General features: G+C 37.4%; 1 protein-coding gene and 1 pseudogene across 9 annotated transcripts in view; one reads left to right on the forward strand and one right to left on the reverse strand.

Moving 5' to 3' along the window:
• RUFY2 (RUN and FYVE domain containing 2) overlaps positions 1-18,839 on the forward strand; it is a 45,895-nt gene that overhangs the window by 24,443 nt on the left and 2,613 nt on the right. For 6 of the 9 annotated variants that reach the window (XM_059662546.1, XM_059662545.1, XM_059662544.1 and 3 more), the window contains 4 exons: positions 2,168-2,287; positions 8,277-8,406; positions 9,410-9,504; positions 15,108-15,156. In XM_059662546.1, coding sequence (XP_059518529.1) covers positions 2,168-2,287; positions 8,277-8,406; positions 9,410-9,504; positions 15,108-15,156 — 394 coding nt within the window. Of the gene's footprint in view, positions 1-266; positions 1,952-2,124; positions 2,288-8,276; positions 8,407-9,409; positions 9,505-15,107; positions 15,157-18,839 lie in introns of those variants that run through there. The other 3 variants (XM_059662550.1, XM_059662548.1, XM_059662549.1) reach the window with 2 other exon arrangements.
• On the reverse strand, positions 4,030-8,177 carry LOC132214911 (gamma-secretase subunit PEN-2-like; annotated as a pseudogene).

Genomic DNA, 18,839 nt, shown 5'->3' on the forward strand with positions numbered 1-18,839 from the left:
TATTGGCATTTTTCACTTTTATTGTTGGAAAATGTAATGTATTTCCATTGACCTGTCATGTTGGTGTCAACATATGTCTTATCATTGCTTTCTTTGAATCTACTTATGAAAAACATAACTATTAATGCTTTATTGACATGAATATTCTTTTATTGACATCCTCTTTCTTCTTTTTTCTTTTTTTGTTTTCTTTATCCCCATTTTTACATTTTGGACATCTTTATTACCTTTTTCTGTCTTTGATTTCTGTCCATTCCATTATGAAGTGACAATGATTTGTTAACTCAAACTAGGACAATTGCAATGTCATTGGTGAAATGTGCCAGCAGTGACACTCAGGACCAGTACAAGCTGGTCAAAGATATATCTTTCTAAAAACCACTGCATTTAAATAGCCTAAAAGAGAATCAACAATTTTACAATATATTAAATAGAAAAGAATTTATGCTATTAAGTCTTCTAAAAGGGTGTTAGGGACCCTCTCCACTTCTTGATCAGCTGCTGTGTTAATACACTGCCATAAAGCAGAGTGGCTGCACTTGGATTTCCAAAACATATCCTTAGACCCTGTGCACAAGGGCTGATTTTGAGTATTGACCTTTGGAGGTCAGGATTTTCAAGTGCAGTTTTATCTTTTTTGCTACTTTTTGGTGGAAAAATATAAAAATTTAGTTTAAAAATAAGTTAATCTTTAGTTTCACAATGTGTTGGCACAGATTCACACCCTCCTACCCCCACTATTGGTCCCTTCCTTGCTTGATGGCTCTTTTACTAATTTTAAAATATGTTTAAAATAGTTTATAACCCAGATTGGCCATCATCTTGTGCTTTAGCTCCTCAAGTTTTTTTTAAAAATATATTTTATTGATTTTCTACAGGGGGGAAGGGAGAGGGATAGAGAGTTAGAAACATCGATGAGAGAGAAACATCGATCAGCCGCCTCCTGCACACTCCCCACCAGGATGTGCCTGCAACCAAGGCACATGCCCTTGGCCGGAATCGAACCCGGGACCCTTCAGTCCGCAGGCCGACGCTCTATCCACTGAGCCAAACCGGTCAGGGCAGCTCCTCAAGTTTTTAGTTCCCCTGAGCACTCTTCTGTGATAGCACAGCTTCATGGCCTACCTCACGCTGACTTTTCTTTTAGTTTCTATAACATTATGAAAACACTTGTGTCCCCTACCTCCCACCTTAGTATTTTAAATTTAGAGATAACTGGAATGTTACTCTCTTTTCCTTAGAAGTAGCATTCATACTTCTGAAATATGTGAGGTTTCCCCATTGGTATGGTTTTAAGGAAGAAAAGAAGAGGCAATATTTTTGGTTAGTTGAATAGAAATTTCTCTTAGGATTCTCTAAAAGGAATTAATGTCTATTGAATATTTGGTAGATGTTCTCTTATAAATATATTGAAGTTACATATAAGAAATCCTAGATGGCTGTAGGAGTCAGGGAGTGGAGCTAAGCACAGGGAGAAGCAATGCCTTACAAATAAAAACAGAAAAAATGGAAATCACATTTTTAGCCAATTTTTAAAATGCAATGATGAGGATCAAAAATAATCTCTAGAGAATGTTGCCAACTAGTACTAAATTCTTTTAAATCTTAAAACACAAACACACATGTACATACAGCTTTGGTATAATTTAGTAAATACGTAATGATCCTATGGGGCGGACTAAACTATTATTTGAAGTAATTGCAGGTCTTTGCTCTTGGCCTTGTTAGCACACTTGATTCCTGGTATCCACATCTAACATAATATATAACAATGTGGCTTCTTCACCTACTATAGACATAAGTACTATGCTTTTCATGGTTTTGTAAAAAGACAGTAACACACCTATTATACTTGGACAGTTGATTCATTATGCTCTACAAAAGTGGTAAAGGCTGTATTGCTTTGCATTGTTAATTATAAACAAGAAATAAAACAAATTTGAAGATAGTATTCTGGGCATATTATATGTTATATTGAAAAAAATCACAAAACAATTTTTAGACATTGTGTGGCTCTTTCACGTTTGAGTTTGTGAGTTTCCCCCCAAACTTTGTTTTCATTTAGAAATGTTTCTATTTCCCCATTTTTCTTTTATTTGTCTTCTTCACCCTTTTACACCCTAGTTCTAGCCTCAGTTTTACCCAAAGTTGATTTGAATTACACCAGATTGCAGCAAGCAGAGAAGGCGCAACTGGAAGCTGAAGATGAAGATAAGAAATATCTACAAGAATGTCAGAGTAAATCCGACAGTCTGCTGAAACAAATCTCTCAAAAGGAGAAACAGCTGTGAGTATTTCGCTCTTGGAAAAAATATTTGTATTAATGTAATTTCCACGCACCCCTCTTTCTTTTGCACCTGTGGTAAAATATATTTTCATTTATTTAATGATGCCAGTTGGATTGTAGAGTTCTTAAAAAAATTAGATAACATACTTATGATTAAAACTTGGTTTTTACTACCTTTATTGCTTATCGAGCGCTTTCAAGTGTATTGCTGTCTTTTTGCTCAAGGAGAGTTTTATTCTTTCTGTTGTTGTTTAATATTAATCTGATGGCCATTGTGTTTCTAGATTCTAAGTATAATAGGCCTTTATAACTCCAAGGAACATCTATTATCAAAGAACATGATGTTTTCTGAGAACATTTTTATGAGTACTTCATATGATAGGTCTGTATATAGCTAAGTAAGAAGGATGTCAGTATATGTCATTGAGTTGAAAAAAAAAGTTGCAGACAGTATGCTATGCTAAGTATTATCCTATTTTTTTATAAAATTAAAACTGCATATGTGTATACTTACATACACATAGAAAAGAGTTTATAAAGAATACAGATTCTGGGATTAACGGGGATATTTTAATTTTACTTTATAAACATTAGTATTTCTCCCCAGAAAATATATATTACTTTTGTTATTAAAAAAACAACAACAGCCCTAACCGATTTGGCTCAGTGGATAGAGCACCTGCGGACTGAAGGGTCCCATGTTCGATTCCAGTCAAGGGCATGTGCCTTGGTTGCGGGCACATTGCCTGTAGGGGGTGTGCAATGTTTCTAACTCTCTTTTTCTCTCCCTTTCTCTCTGTAAAAAATCAATAAAATATATTTTAAAAAACCAAAAAAAAAACAACAACAGTAGAAAGTAGAGTTATGTATTATGTGTAACATATCATTAAACAAGACCACATAGCACGTTTGATACATAACTGCTAAGCTATCTTATGATCTATTGGTTGAAATGTTAAGTTCTTCTCTGTTCTTACTGATTTTCTCTCTAGCACAGCGGTTCTCAACCTGTGGGTCGTGACCCCTTTGGCGATCAAACGACCCTTTCACAGGGGTTGCCTAAGACCATCCTGCATATCAGATATTTACATTACGATTCATAACAGTAGCAACATTACAGTTATGAAGTAGCAACGAAAATAATTTTATGGTTGGGTCACAACGTGAGGAACTATATTTAAAGGGCCAGAAGGTTGAGAACCACTGCTCTAGCAGATCAATTATTGAAAGAGAATTGGTTAAATTTTCTATAATTTCAAGTAACTTGGACTTAGATATTTCTACTTTCAGGTCTATCAGTTTTTGTTTGTTGTATTCCGAAGTTTTGTTGTGTAATGTCTACACATTTATGATTGCTATGTCTTCTTAGTGAATTGATCTTTTTATCATTATATAATGTGCATCTTTGTCTCTGGTAATTTTATTTGCTTTGAAGTCTACTTTATCTGAATTTAGCCACTTCCGCTTTTTTTGATGAGTGTTTTTATTAAACAAAAGATTTTTCTGCCATTTTACTTTCAGCCCTATCTTTATCATTTTATTTGAAGTAAGTTTTTTATAGTTTGGTTTTTGTCTATTCTGCCAGCCTCTCTTTATATATATAATTTCTTAAAATTGATATCAGAGTAGAAGGGAGAGGGAGTGAGAGACAAAAACATAAATGATGAGAGAGAATCATTGATCGGCTGCCTCCTGCACCCCCCCCCCCCCCCCAACTGGGAATCAAGCCCTCAACCCCCCCCGGGCATGTGCCTTGACTGGGAATCAAACTGTGACCTCCTGGTTCATAGGTCAACGCTCAGGCACTGAGCCACACCAGCTGGGCCAGCCTCTCTTTTAATGATGTAGTTAGCCCATTTATATTTAGTATATTGTTGATATATTAGAGCTTAAGTCTGTTATTTTATTGTTTATTTTTCTGGTTTTTATTTCTGTTTCATTTTTCCTGCCTTCCCATGTGTTACTTGAACATTATTTAGAATTCCTTTTTGATTTATCTGTAGTGTTTTGTTTTGTTTTTAGAATTAGGGTCATTTATTGGAGTATGTCAACAGAGAACACAGGAGATGGGAATAAGTATTAGGGCCTTGAAAGTGGGCTTGGAGTACAGGAGCCCATCCTGGGAGAATGATCAGGTCCCAGGCTGTGCCGAAGAATTTGTCAGTGGGTACCCAGAGGTATGGTGAAGGAGAGATAGTCCCCAGGGCGCCCCAACGGGGCCGGTAGATCTGGAAGATGGTGATCCAGGGGATGAGTATAATCACCCAAAAAAGGAAGCCCACAGCAGAGCGCCAGGCACAGCCTTTGACTTGGCTCTGCTCTGTGTGTGCAGGGACAAGGAAGGCCTCTCGGAAGAACCAGGTGTTGACCAACCAGAGAAAAGGCAGGAAAGCAAACCCACCCAGGTAGTACTTGCGGCACAGGTTCAACTTCTCTTCGTTGGACACCTGCTCCAAGTTCATAGTTGCACTAGGGCTAGGTCGTTCCGTGGGTCTGAGGGGCAAGACGCTGAGATGCAAGGATCGCGAAAATCCATGCCCCAGTGGAGTTTACTTCCTCCGGATTTGTGGTGTTTTTAGTGTATTTCTTTGTATAGGTTTTTTTTTAGTGGTTGCTCTACACATTATGTATTGCAACTTTTCACAGTCTACTGGTAACATTTTATTACTTTAAGTGCGGAAGCCTTACCTCCACTTTATACCCTCTCTCCTTTACAATACGACTTAAGTATTTTCTCTACATAATATTGAGAAGCACGTCAGACAGTGTTATAATTTGTGCTTCAACCTGTAAGCATAATTTAGAAAATTTTCTTTTTGTTATTCTTTCTTCATTCCTGATGTCCCAAGTTTCTAATTTGTGTCTGAAAAACTTCCTTTAGCCATTCTTTGAGGGTAGGTGTGTTGACAACAAATTTTCTTATGTGTGTGTTTTTGTTGTTTTTTTTTTTCATTGGAAAACATCTTGATTGATTTCACCTTCATTTCTGAAGAATATTTTCAGGGTATCCTTAGAATTCTAAATTGATATTTTTGTTCAGCACTTGAAAAGTGTTGTGCTACTTTCTTTTGGTCTTCATAGTTTCTGCTGAAAAATAAACTGTCATTTTAATTGTTCTTCTAATTACTCTCAAGATTCTTTTATTAAATTTATCCTATTTGGGCTTTGGTCAGCTTCTTGAATCTTTAGGTTTATCTTTACCAAAATTGGAAAAATTTTGGGCATTATTCAGATATTTGTTCAGTTTCACATGCTTTCTCCTCTCCTCTGGACTCTGAAACATAAATGTTAGATCTTATTTATTTATTGTTTTTCCTATATTTTTATTGATATCAGAGAGGTAGGGAGAGGAAGAGAAACATCAGTGATGAGAAAGAATCACCGATCAGCTGCCTCCTGCATGCTCCACACTGGGGATCAAGTCCACAGCCTGGGCATGTGCACTGAGTGGGAATCGATCCGTGACCTTCTGGTTCATAGGTCAATGCTCAACCACTGAGCTGTGCCAGCCAGGCAGATCTTTTTTTAAAATAGTCCCACAGGTCCCTGACACTCCTACTTTTATTTTTTAGTCTATATTCTCTCTGTTGTTCATATTGGGTAATTTCTGTATTGAAGTTCATTCTTTCCTCCTCATCTTCCTTCCCTCAGTGAGTCAGTCTATCCAATGAGATTATTGTATATTTCAGTTCTAAGATTTCCATTTGGCTCTGTATCTCCTTCCTTCTCTTCTTTCCTTTCCCTCTTCCCTTTTTATTTTTGCTGGAACTTCCTATTTTTTTTCATTTGTTTCAAGCATGTTCTTTTTTTTTTTTTTTAATTATTTATTGTTAAAGTATTACATAAGGCTTTAACCGGTTTGGCGCAGTGGATAGAGCGTCGGCCTGCGGACCAAGAGGTCCCAGGTTCGATTCTGGTCAAGGGCCTGTACCTTGGTTTTGGGCACATCCCCAGTAGGAGGTGTGCAGGAGGCAGCTGATCAATGTTTCTCTCTCATCGATGTTTCTAACTCTCTATCCCTCTCCCTTCCTCTCTAAAAAATCAATAAAATATATTTAAAAAACAAAACAAAAACATTTTGATGACTATCCTTATTTATTTTTGGTATTATATTTATATTATCTAGTTTTAGTTTTTAGGAAGGGATCATGCTACCTGCTCTTTAGTATCTTGTTTATTGTATTACTACATATCACTTAATATAGGTCTATACCATCATAACACAGTTAACCTAAACAAATCCTTTAATCTGAAAAATTATGCTTTATTGAGTTTGAATATCTTTGACTACAAGTGATAGCTTGCATTTCTTTATTTTGTGAATTATCAGTTTATAATTATTTTTTTCTCTTCGTGTACAGCTTTTTTTTGGTAAGAGTTCTTTATCTATTTACTTTAGGTTTTTCACCTATAGTGAAAGTTTTCTAAAGTTTACTATTAATTTTTTAACATTGTTCATAGTCTACCGCTTTTTATTTACAAAATTAAAATTTTTATAGTTACATTTTCCCTTTTTCTCTCTGATTTTCTGCTTTTGGTGGTCAGCATGTTTTGACAATATATTTATAGTAATTAAAAAAAATTTTAAATTTGTTTTTTCACTCAGTATTTTTTATTTTGAGAGTACATTTATTACAGTTGGGGACAGTGAAACAAGGAAGGGCTTAGGATAGAAGCAGCAACATGAGAGATCCTAGGCAGTGCTGCGTTGGCCTTCCAGAAAGTTATAGGAAAGTGAGCCCCACAGGGCTGTGGACTCACTGAGAAGTAAAAGTCAAGGGACAAGTGACCCAGGCAGGGCTGCTTTAAGCTCACTGAGAAGTGAGAAGGGGGCCTTGGAGACAGGCCCAAGAAGCTTAGCCCAAGATGAGCTGCTGCTGCCCATTGCTCCACTGGATGCAAGTCTCATGGGGACCCTTAGAGTTTAGGAGACGCTGGCCTGTGGGGAAGGGGGTCTGCGGCGGGGAGGGGAGCTCACTTCACTAGTTTTTTCTGATTGTGGATGATAAGGCCGCTCACTCAGTCAGGCACTCTGTGCTTGGGGTACTTTAGTGGTAGTAATATTACATTTGCCCCTATGTATTCCTTTGAAGTTTGTAGTAAAATAGTATTTATCTACAACTTGTAAATTCTGTTTTGAGGTATTCTCATCAACTCGAATTATAAAATCTGAAGTTTACTTCATTGAAAAAGAACCTGGCTGTAAATGGAAATGCTAACTTTAATGAGGAAACAGATGTAATAAAAATATTAACACAAGATATTGAAATAATGTAATATTCTCAGTATTATGATATATTGTAATTAAAATGTAAAGTATTAGAAACTGTAGCATTATTAGTATATACTCCCCTGTTATACCTACTTGTGAGCAATAATTATCGAAATGAAGGAATTTCACAACTTCTGTTTTGTCAGCTTGTACCTGTTGTTAGAATGTTGAAGTAGTGCTTTCAAATGTGGACTGGCATTTCCAGGCAGTGTGGATTTTCCCCCGTGTCTCCTTGGTCTTACCGTCTTGTAATTGGTCAGCTTCTAACAGTAATCTAAGTAGCTCTTTGCACCAGAGCTTGTTTTTCTATTACTGATGTTAAACTGATTTAGTAGTTGCTATAATTTTTATATCAGAAGAGTACTTTCCATTAGTTGTAAAATTTTTCACATGGCACAGAAATGTAAATAAAACCCCATATTTCTCACACACTACACTGTTACTGTAACCAGTTGTAATAGTATAGTGTGGCCTTTCAGGCATTTTCTATGCAAATTATTGTCTAGCAAGGAGTTTTTGTGGTTGGCAATTAAACTGGTGCTTTGGGATCAGAAAATGCCATGCTGCTTAATTTGTTTATCAAAAAATATTTATGAAAGGAAATATGAAGAAATGAATTATAAAGGCAAAAATAACCCAAAAGATGCTCTTGTTAAAGAATACATACAACTGTCATGTGAGCAGCAGTACTGAGCTTCTGTTTGTTTGTCATTCAAGGGCGCAACTGGAAACTGATTTGAAGATTGAGAAGGAATGGAGGCAGACTTTGCAGGAAGATCTTCAAAAGGAAAAAGATGCTTTATCTCATCTTAGAAATGAGACCCAACAAATCATTAGTCTTAAAAAAGTAAATGGTGGTAAAACTTTTAAAAATTACATTTTGATGAAAGTTATTTATAAACAGAATCAAATCATAATTTACATTTATACCAAGGAAACAATATAATAGTCATCTTAAAAAAATATTGGTAAGGAGCCCTAGCCTGTTTGGCTCTGTGGATAGAGCATCGGTTGTGGGCTCAATCCCCAGTAGGGGGCATGCAGGAGGCAACCGATTGATGATTCTTTCTCATCATTGATACTTCTATCCCTCTCCCTTCCTCTCTGAAATCAATGAAATTATATTTTAAAAAATTGGAGATTAAATGAATAGAAAATAGTTGATAGTTGATAGAGCAACTATGAAATAGCTTTGAACATATAATTTTATTTTTTATTTTTAAATTTATTTTTATTGACAGTTTAACAGATGCCTCCCACTTCTCCCTTTTGCCCTCCTCCACCTGCCCCGCCCCACCTCACCCCACTACTGTCTGTGTCCATGGGCTAGGCATATCCACTATAATAAAAGCATAATATGCAAATCAACTGAACGGTGAAACAACTGGTCACTGTGACATGCACTGATCACCAGGGAGCAGATGCTCAACGCAGGAGCTGCCCCCTGGTGGTCATTGCATTCCCACAGAAACCCTGGCTCATGGGTGGCAAGTGCAGCAGTGGTGGTGGGAGCCTCTCTTGCCTCCACTGAAGGCAGGCAGTAAGGAGCGAGGGGTCCCAGACTGCAACAGCCCCGAACTGTGAGAGGGATGTCTGACTGCCAGCTGGGGATTGGGCCTAAGTCAGCAGGCGGACAGCCCCCGAGATTCGTGCACCAGGCCTCTAGTATACATATAAGTTCTTTGGTTAATCTTTTCCTGTCCCCCCTCCACTCTGAGATCTGTCGGTCAATTCTGTTTTTTATAAAAAGCTAAAGGATTTGTGTTCCTAATTAATGGTATGTATATAATGTGGAGTTTTCTTGTTTCTTTCTTTTAAATTGTGTTTGCTGTTTTTTTACTGTTTTGAAGGAGTTCCTTAACCTCCAGGATGAAAATCAGCAGCTGAAAAAAATATATCATGAAAAGGAGCAAGCTCTTCAAGAACTTGGCAACAAACTTAGCGAGTAATTTCTCTTTTTTCCTTCAACTAAGTAGTCATTGATTTTTATTAAGTGTGCCAAACCAAATAGGCAGAAAAGTTTAAATATAGAAAAGAAAGGTAAGAACTATTAAAAACAAAACCAAACAAAAACTTTGAAGATTAACAAATAAAATTACAGACAGTCCTTGTGTTATGTTGGCCTCGACGTACATCGTTTCGTGGTTATATTACGTTGCTATCTCCCATTTATTTATAAAAAAAAAATGTTCTGTCATTTCAACGTATGTACATATGTGCTTTATGTTTTTTTCGTTTGTTTACCATAGTAAAGGTCAGGAATTGTTATCTTATAAATTTTTTTACTGTTTCACTTCATTACTGCTGTGTATGTGCTCCATGTGAGTGATGTAGGTGCTTATGTAGGTGGGTTCTGACTTACGTTGAAAATCGCGTTAAATCGGGCCATAGGAACGGATCTCTGATGTAACCTGAGGACCTACTGTATAGGGTAGAGAGATTTTATTAAGTTTTCATATTAGATCTTGGCTCTGAACATTTTCTAGGAGATGAAAGCTAAGACTTTTGTTTAATTTCTTTAAATAAGAGTATTCAGGAGTTACGTTTCTCAGAACAACAGAAGCCAAGTTTTAAAAATATCTGGAGACAGCTTTTGCAGAGTGTTTTGAGAAGGAGCCAACATTGTGGGAAGCGAAGGGTATTTTATCCCACCTGGAGAGGGGCTTGGCTTCAAACAGTGTGGTTGGTTCTATTGCAATGAAAGGTTGGGTTCCTACAAAGACAAGAAAGAGAAATGTTCTGTCTCACATATTCCTCCTCGTTTCCTGTGGTCTGCATTTTGCTAAAGATGGGATTCCATAAGAAGTCTTGAAACAAGTTTCCAAGGGCAGGGGAAAGAATAGTTCACTAAAACCACAAAAGGAAACATTAGCTTTCTAACAGTTTTTATTTCTACAAATTCAAAGAACTGCATTGTGATTCTGGCATCCATTTACTTAGCACTTTGAGCCAGATCCAGTGCTAAGTGCTTATTACCTTTTTTCCATTCATTCATTTGATAAATACTTGTTGACCTTGTGCTATGTGCCAGGCACTATTATAAATGCTAGGGACTCAACAGTGAAGAATCCCCACAACAAAAAATGTTTACATTTAGTAAGATCATAAAGGTTTAATACTAAAACAGATTAGAATAATTAAACAAGGAATGTGTCTTTCTTTTCACCCATCATTCAACACGAGAAATTTTATAGTTGTAGTGAAAGCATGGTCTTTTGACTATTCAGATAGCTGAATTCAGACTTGGTTTTTCCTTCAGTCTAATTCATGGTTTCTCAAATTTCAGTTTTCATGAAAATCACTGCTCAAGGCCAGATACACTCAGCACTCTATACTGAAATTTATTGACTAAGGAATTTTCAAGGGTTATTTTGACTGCTAAAATTTTTCATTGTAAACTGCATTCTTAATCCCTGTGTAACTCAGCTATATGCATGTTTTTTCTGAAGTTTGTGCTTTTTTTTTAAGAATACGTTAGAAGTTTTTCCATCTCAGTACATAAAGATATGCCTTAGGATGAATGTGCTATCATTTTTATTTATATTTATTGGCTTAGAGAGGAAAAGGGAGAGAGAAAAACATTGATTTAAAAAAAATATATATATTATTGATTTTAGAGAGGAAGAGGGAGAGAGAGATAGAAACATCAATGATGAGGAAGAATCATTGATTGGCTCCTCCAGCATCCCCCCTACTAGGTATCGAGCCCACAGCCCAGGCATGTGCCCTTGATAGCAATCGAAACTGGGACCCTTCAGTCCCCAGGCTTATGCTCTATCCACTGACCCAACCCAGCTAGGGCGAGAAAAATATTGATTTGTTCCACTTATTTATGCATTCATTGGTTGATTCTTGTTTGTGCCCTGCCTGGGGATCCAACCCACAATCTTGGTGTATTGGGACAGTGCTCTAACCAACTGAGCCACCCGGCCAGGGTCATGAGTGTCCTATCATTGAAACTGTTTCTAATTTTTAAAAAACTGTTTCTAATTTTTTAAAAAACTGCCCGGCCAGCATGGCTCAGTGGTTGAGCGTTGAACTATGAACTAGGAGGTCACAGTTCAATTCCTGGTCAGGGCACATGCCTGTGTTGCAGGCTTGATCCCCTGTGGGGAACATGTAGGAAGCAGCTGATCAAGGATTCTCTCTCATCATTGATGTTTCTCTCTCTCACTTCCTCTCTGAAATAAGTAAAAATACATTTAAAAAATGACCACCACCCAGTGTTTCTGTGAACATCTTTGTATGTATATGTTGATATATCATGATATACTTTATTAATGAGTATATCTAAAAATTAAGTTTATAGAGATGATTGCTGGGTCAAAAAGGATGTGCTTTCAAATTTTTTGATAGTGCCAAATTACCCATCACTTCAATGTTAAACCCTTCCTCCAGAAAGAAGTAGGAGAGAATGTTTATTTTTGCCAGTTTGATAACTGAAAATACTGATTTGTACTTCTTTAACCATGAGTAGGGTTGAACTTCTGTTTGTGTTCCATTTATATTGTAGTTTATATACTTTGTACATATTTTGGTTGGATTGCTTATCTTTTTCTTATGGGACCTTTGTAAATTGTTATACACAGCATTCATCTTTTTCCCCCCACTTTTTGTCATTTGTTTTTTTTACTTTAGGATATATGTAGTTTTTTCCTTGCTAATGTTTGAATTTTTATGGGGCAGCTTTATTAGTTTTCCTTTTCTGCTTCTGAGATCCATAGTCCCTAAGATATGGGTAGGGCTAATTGTGAGTCAAAACATATTCTACTTTGTCAACTTTAGTCCTCTTCTGCAGTGATGAGACTTTAATCAGGGCTGGAGGGAAGGACCAATAGCCCTGTGAGTTTTTCCAGACTGTATCAGTTTATCTGCTGAAATACTCTTCTTCCTCTATTCCTATGATTGTTATCAGATTGGATTAAGTAAAAATAAATTCCTCCCTAATACAAAGGATGAAGAATATCTCTTTAAAAGTTTGTTGATGATGAGGGCCTGAGGTTGGCTCAATACTTTAAAACATCTTTTTATTGAATTTAGAGAGGAAGGGAGAGGGAGAGAAGAGAAACATCAACGATGATAATCACTGATCGGATGTCTCCTGAGTGCCCCACACAGGGACTGAGCCTGCAACCCGGGCATGTGCCCTTACCGGGAATCGAATCGTGACCTCCTGGTTCATAGGTACATGCTCAATCTTTGAGCCAAGCCGGGCTGATAGCCCTTTTCTTTAGGATATTTGGCAATTTGTATTAGAGGCAAGGTTTTTAGAGTCCATATTTGTGAATGAAAATATTTTAACTGGCAATATATTAATACCAGTAAGTTTTCATGAAGTATTTCTATAGTGAATGCCATTAAGGTACTTTCAAAACAGCAGTTACTGTTCTGGCCATTATTCCCACTAGCATCAGTGTTCCTTGGGCACTGAATTCAGACAAGAAAATTGGATTATTCAGTTAATATTTTTAAAAAATATATATATATTTTATTGATTTTTTACAGAGAGGAAGGGAGATAGTTAGAAACATCGATGAGAGAGAAACATCGATCAGCTGCCTCCTGCACATCTCCTACTGGGGATGTGCCCGCAACCCAGGTACATGCCCTTGACCGGAATCGAACCTGGGACCTTTCAGTCCACAGGCCGACGCTCTATCCACTGAGCCAAACCGGTTTCGGCAGTTAATATTTTTATACTGTATAATTTTACGTTGGTTATTCCCAATGTTAGAGTATGAGCCAGATAAAAGCCTACCATATTTTTATGTCTTAGAATAAAGAGCATTTGTAGGGTGAAGCAAATTCCTAATATTCTGCTTCATCAAGTATTTGATTTTGAGTCAGTAATCTCATCTCTAAGTTCTAAGAAAAATGATACAAATGTTTTGGTCATTCCAATTTCCATGAGTAATTTTTGTGGCAAAAAATTTGAAACAAATTCAAAGTTCAGTAGATAATTACGTAAATTATTTTATATTTTTTTTATGGTATACTTGTAACCATTTACTATGATAATGTGGCAGATACTAAATAGGAAGTCAGTAGCTTTGAGCCTTTTAGGATATATTGGTAAGTGCTGGTTATGGAAATTTGTGTCAATAATGATTCCATTTAAAATACACACATTCATGAACATGTAGAGATTATCATCGCTGGATAGTGGGCTCACAGGTAATTAAATATTGCTATTTGTAATATGCATGTTCACTAATGTGTATTTTCAAAAGAAAAAGTATTACATAAAACTGAAACTCATAGGTAACAGTATGGTGGTTACCAGAGAGAAGGAAGGAGTAGTAGTAAAGGGTAAAAGAAGCCAAAAAATGGTGACAGGCCCTAACTGGTTTGGGCTCAGTGGATAGAGCATCGGCCTGCTGACTGAAGGGTCCCAGGCTTGATTCCAGTCAAGGGCACGTACCTTGGTTGCAAGCTTTTCCCCAGCCCGGGCCCTGGTCAAGGGCTCATGCAGGAGGCAACCAATGGATGTGTTTCTCTCACATTGATATTTCTCTCTCTGTCTTTCCCTCTCTCTTACATTCTCCCTAAAAATCAATGAAAAAATATCCTCAGGTGAGGATTAACAAAAACAAAAATCAATAAAAAAAGTAAAAAGTTAAAAAAAAAATATTAAATGGTGATGGAAGATGATTTGACTTGGGTGGTGGGCATACAAATGCAGTATACAATCATGTGTCATAGAAACGTACACTTGAAACCTATATGATCTTATTAACCAGTGTCACCCAATACATTCAATTAAAGTATTACTATTTTTTTTAAAATATATATTTTATTGATTTTTTACAGAGAGGAAGGGAGAGAGATAGAGAGTTAGAAACATCGATGAGAGAGAAACATCGACCAGCTGCCTCCTGCACATCTCCCCACTGGGGATGTGCCCGCAACCCAGGTACACGCCCTCGACCGGAATCGAACCTGGGACCTTTCAGTCCGCAGGCCGATGCTCTATCCACTGAGCCAAACCGGTTTCGGCAAAGTATTACTATTATATCTTCCATAATTTCTCCTCTCTTTTGCATCTGTTAGACAAATAATGTGTATATTGGTAGCATGTGGGCTTTGTGGTTACATAGACCAGGGTTTGAATCCTGGCTTCCCCAGTTACTTCTTCGGTGACTTGTTACAAGTGACTAAACCTTATCAGAGCTCACTTTCTTCATCTTTAAGATAGTTTTGTGGTTTTTTCCCCCTCAAAAAATGATTAAATGAGATTATGCATGCAAAGGTTATAGCATAGTGTCTGGCATACCATAAACCAATAAATGAGAGCTATTATTAATACTAATATTGTCATAATCACATGAAAATGTAAGTATTTTAAAAAGCAGTTTTTAAATTTAAAGAATACATTTTTGCTTTCAGACAGAAAATAAAAATATAATCCCACTAGCCAAAGATTATTAGAATCATGTATGATATACAATTTTATATTCTATGTAAAAGCAGTACCTTTCTAATGAATTACTAGATGTCCTATATTTAATTATGTGTACTGAAATTTAGACTTATTTGTAATCTTTTTAGATCCAAACTTAAAATAGAAGATATAAAAGAAGCCAACAAAGCATTGCAGGTGAGTAGAAAGTGTTTTTGTCAAGTAGGAAGGTTATATATATGTAAAAAAGCCTTCAGTAGAAGGTAAAGACATCCTATCTAATAAAAGGGTAATATGCAAATTAACCATCACTGTCACAAAGATGGTGGTGCCCAGTCCTCTCAGCCGTGCCAGAGTCCCCCAGTCCCAGGGGGGCAGCGCGACCGCTGAGAGCGGGCAGCACGAGCGGCCTGGAAATGCTTGCTTCGTCACCACGCTGGAGTGGACAGGGACAGGGGGGCTGGCCCGCAGCCTCCGCGGCTGAGTGCAGGCCTGGAGAGGAGATGGTGGGCCCTTCTCCGGTGGAAGCGGCACAGCTCCCTCCCGCCTCCCATGGAATGAATGCGGGTCCCTCCCGGCTCCCGTGGGTGCTGGCAGCTCGCTTTCGCCTCCCGCGGAAGCCCTGCGACTCCTGGCAGCACACTGCAGTTCCTGCCGCCTCCTGCGGAAGCGGTGGGCAGCCTACTTCACGCGATATCGCACGATGGGCCACTAGTACAAATACAAGGTATATTATTGAATCCTAGGATTTATAGAGCAGAAACATTGAATAGGGAGCCTGGGTGATGGGGATCCAGCTCTTCCCTATACTTTTAGAACCACATTTTAATTATTTTCGTATTGGAAATGACCTTGGGAAGAATTTGTCCATTTTCCTACAAAGTGTGGCATGGCAGATTGAAATTGCCTTTGAATTGGAGAATCCTTGAGTTCCTATGCCATTATATTACTAGTTTTTGACCTTCAGCAAGTCTATTCTCATGAAGTGTTTTTCTCTTCTTAAATGGGCTTATGATTTTACATAGGGTTGCTTTGAATGTTGGGTAGGTCAAGATATGTGAAAGTGATTGGTATAATTTATCAGTATATGGTTCTGAATGCGTTTGATGGATGTAAGAATCCCTTCTACGACACAGAAAATACAGTCTTGAGTACTTAGTGACAGATGGCTCTCTTCTTCATCCTCTTGTCCCTTATGGACCCTAGGTCTGTCCTCGTAAAGGGAACTACTTCCAATTCTTCTAGTTGTTTCTTCAGGCATTTATCCCTGTTTAGTAACTTCTTGGAAAGTGAACCCCAAGATAAAGACTAAGAATTTGCACATCTGCATATGCCTTTATTTTGCTCTCTTTTTAAGGAGATGGGTAGGAATGTTTGCCCTCCTGTTATTATTTAAAGACTGTGAAATATTTTTTGTTGTTAAAAGGTATATTTATAAGAGGCATATAGTACAGCTTTAAAACACTGACATACTCTCTGCTTTTAGCTTATAAATTTAATAGAACACGTATGTGTGTTCCTTGATTGCATTCTTCTCCCTATAGTAACAATTTTATATTTTGTGTTATCATTGTTGTTTTTCTTTAGTTTTATCATCCATGTCTATTTTTAACAAAATATTACCTAGATGTCCGGATTTTCAAATGTATGAAAATAGATTTGTGTGTGATGTGTGTTTTTTTGAGCAGTTGTTGGGTCTGGGACAGCTGTCCTACAGTTTACTACATTCTGAATTTTATGAGTAATCTTTTCCCCCAGTCTTGTTTTTCTATGTTGTTGTTGCCTGTAAACTGGACGTTAAAGAAATCTCAAGGCTTATGCAGCCTTCAGAGACTTATTTCTGCTGCCATATTCTTAATATTCAGCAGGCTCTTATTTGCTCACTTTCCCTTTTAAAAATAGCATCGTTTTCTCTCTCAGGATATTCAGTATAGTTTCTGTAAAGTTTTTTGGTACTGCCATTCTGTATTTCATTCTGAATTTGTTTCTTTGGCTGAAGTATCTCGTGCCCATCATTCCTCAAATGTTGGCTAATCCCCCTATTTCAATTTTTAAAAAATTGGGGTGCCCGTGTAATGGTTGGATGGATGAGGGTTGGTTGTTATAGATTGGTAGGCTTCAGCTTAGAGAAATCTGTTAACTAGCAAACTGCTGGGTATCCTCTGCAAATAATGGTAGAACAGGACTTCCCTCTGGGGCAGTTGAGTTTCTCCAGAAAAAGGATCCTCTAATGTCGTGTCTGGTGGTGGTGGTGGTGTATAAGTTATGTGACTTACATTCTGGAAATTGGGCAGAGAAAAATAGCTATTTATTTGCAGAGTAATAGTTTGTTCTCTTATAGCAGGGGTCCTCAAACTACGGCCCGCAGGCCACATGCAAATACAAACATTGTATTTGTTCCCGTTTTGTTTTTTTACTTCAAAATAAGATATGTGCAGTGTGCATAGGAATTTGTTCAGTTTAAACCAGGGGTGGGCAAACTTTTGAACTCGAGGGCCACAATGGGTTCTTAAACTGGACCGGAGGGCCGGAACAAAAGCATGGACGGAGTGTTTGTGTGAACTAATATAAATTCAAAGTAAACATCATTATATAAAAGGGTTTGGTTTTTTTTTTTTTTTTTTCAGTTTTATTCATTTCAAACGGGCCGTAGTTTGCCCACGGCTGGTTTAAACTATAGTCCAGCCCTCCAACCGTCTGAGGGACAGTGAACTGGCCCCGTTTAAAAAGTTTGAGGACCCCTGTCTTATAGTTTTGGCTCTGCTTGTAAACAGCATGTTTCCTTGAGAAAGCAACTCCAGCTCTCTGGACCGCATTTTCTTCTCTTGATAAAATGAGAGCTGTAGGTGCTGATCTCAGCCTGTCCTTGGGAGACAGGCAGGGTAAATTCAGTCAAATTACAGTAAGTCTGAAAAGCCCAGCTCTGATATCAGAAAGGTTCTCTCTGAGTCTAATGGTGCTACTTGAGAATCTGCTTCACATCAGGTTCTCCAACCCTTACAGGAAAGCTGAGCAGGAAGGAGAGCTGCTTCTAACAGGTGGCTTTGGGGCATTTGGCAAATCACTTCCCTTTCACATGGTGCTCAAGTAGGATTGGATTATCTTTTAAGGTCCTATGCCGTGCTTAAGAAAAAAATCCACAATTCAAATAATTTGATTCTTTGCAGGCGGTGTTGGAGCTATCTGGTTTTTAAAGCCTTCACTTCTTACAATCCTGTTCCAAGGAGCCTTAGACTGCCTCAAATGCATTAACCCAACACCATTTGTCTTCTGCTAGGAGATAATACGTGCTAGTCATTAAGACTGCAAAACAGTAATATCTGAAATTAACCTTGTGATTTTTATCTGTAAAAGCTTAGTCCTTTTTCCTTTACAATTTTGTCAGGAATCTTTTAAGAAAATTTGGATTTTGGGGAATGTATCTGTGGGCTTTTTTACTTGGAGGATTTTTCTCTAGTTAGGTGATAAAGGTCCCTGTGCCTAGAGGTCAAAAGCATCAAGGACTCTCCACCTGGGTCTTTTTAGCATAAAACTAACACCATCTAACAAAGTTGCTTTTATAAGAAAAAACGTTCTTAGCCAAGATCTTGATTGGTTAAGAATGGGTCAAATTAAAAATTTTAGGTAAGAAATTCCCACCTGTTTAAGACTACTTACATACACTTTCTACTAAAGAATAGACACAGTAGCTATTAAATTTGTGTTATAGAACTTGAGGGAAACTAATGGCCATATGAAACTGAATTTAAGGTGAAGTCTTAATGAACTCAAATATCCAATTTCCAAATTCTCAAGTTTTAGGGAATTACTGTATAAAGTAACCTAATGCCAAACTCAAATGCATTTCAGTGAAAATTTGCCCTTGTTAGACTAAATAAATA

This window comes from Myotis daubentonii, chromosome 13 (assembly GCF_963259705.1).
Source record: "Myotis daubentonii chromosome 13, mMyoDau2.1, whole genome shotgun sequence".
Lineage (NCBI taxonomy): Eukaryota > Metazoa > Chordata > Mammalia > Chiroptera > Vespertilionidae > Myotis > Myotis daubentonii.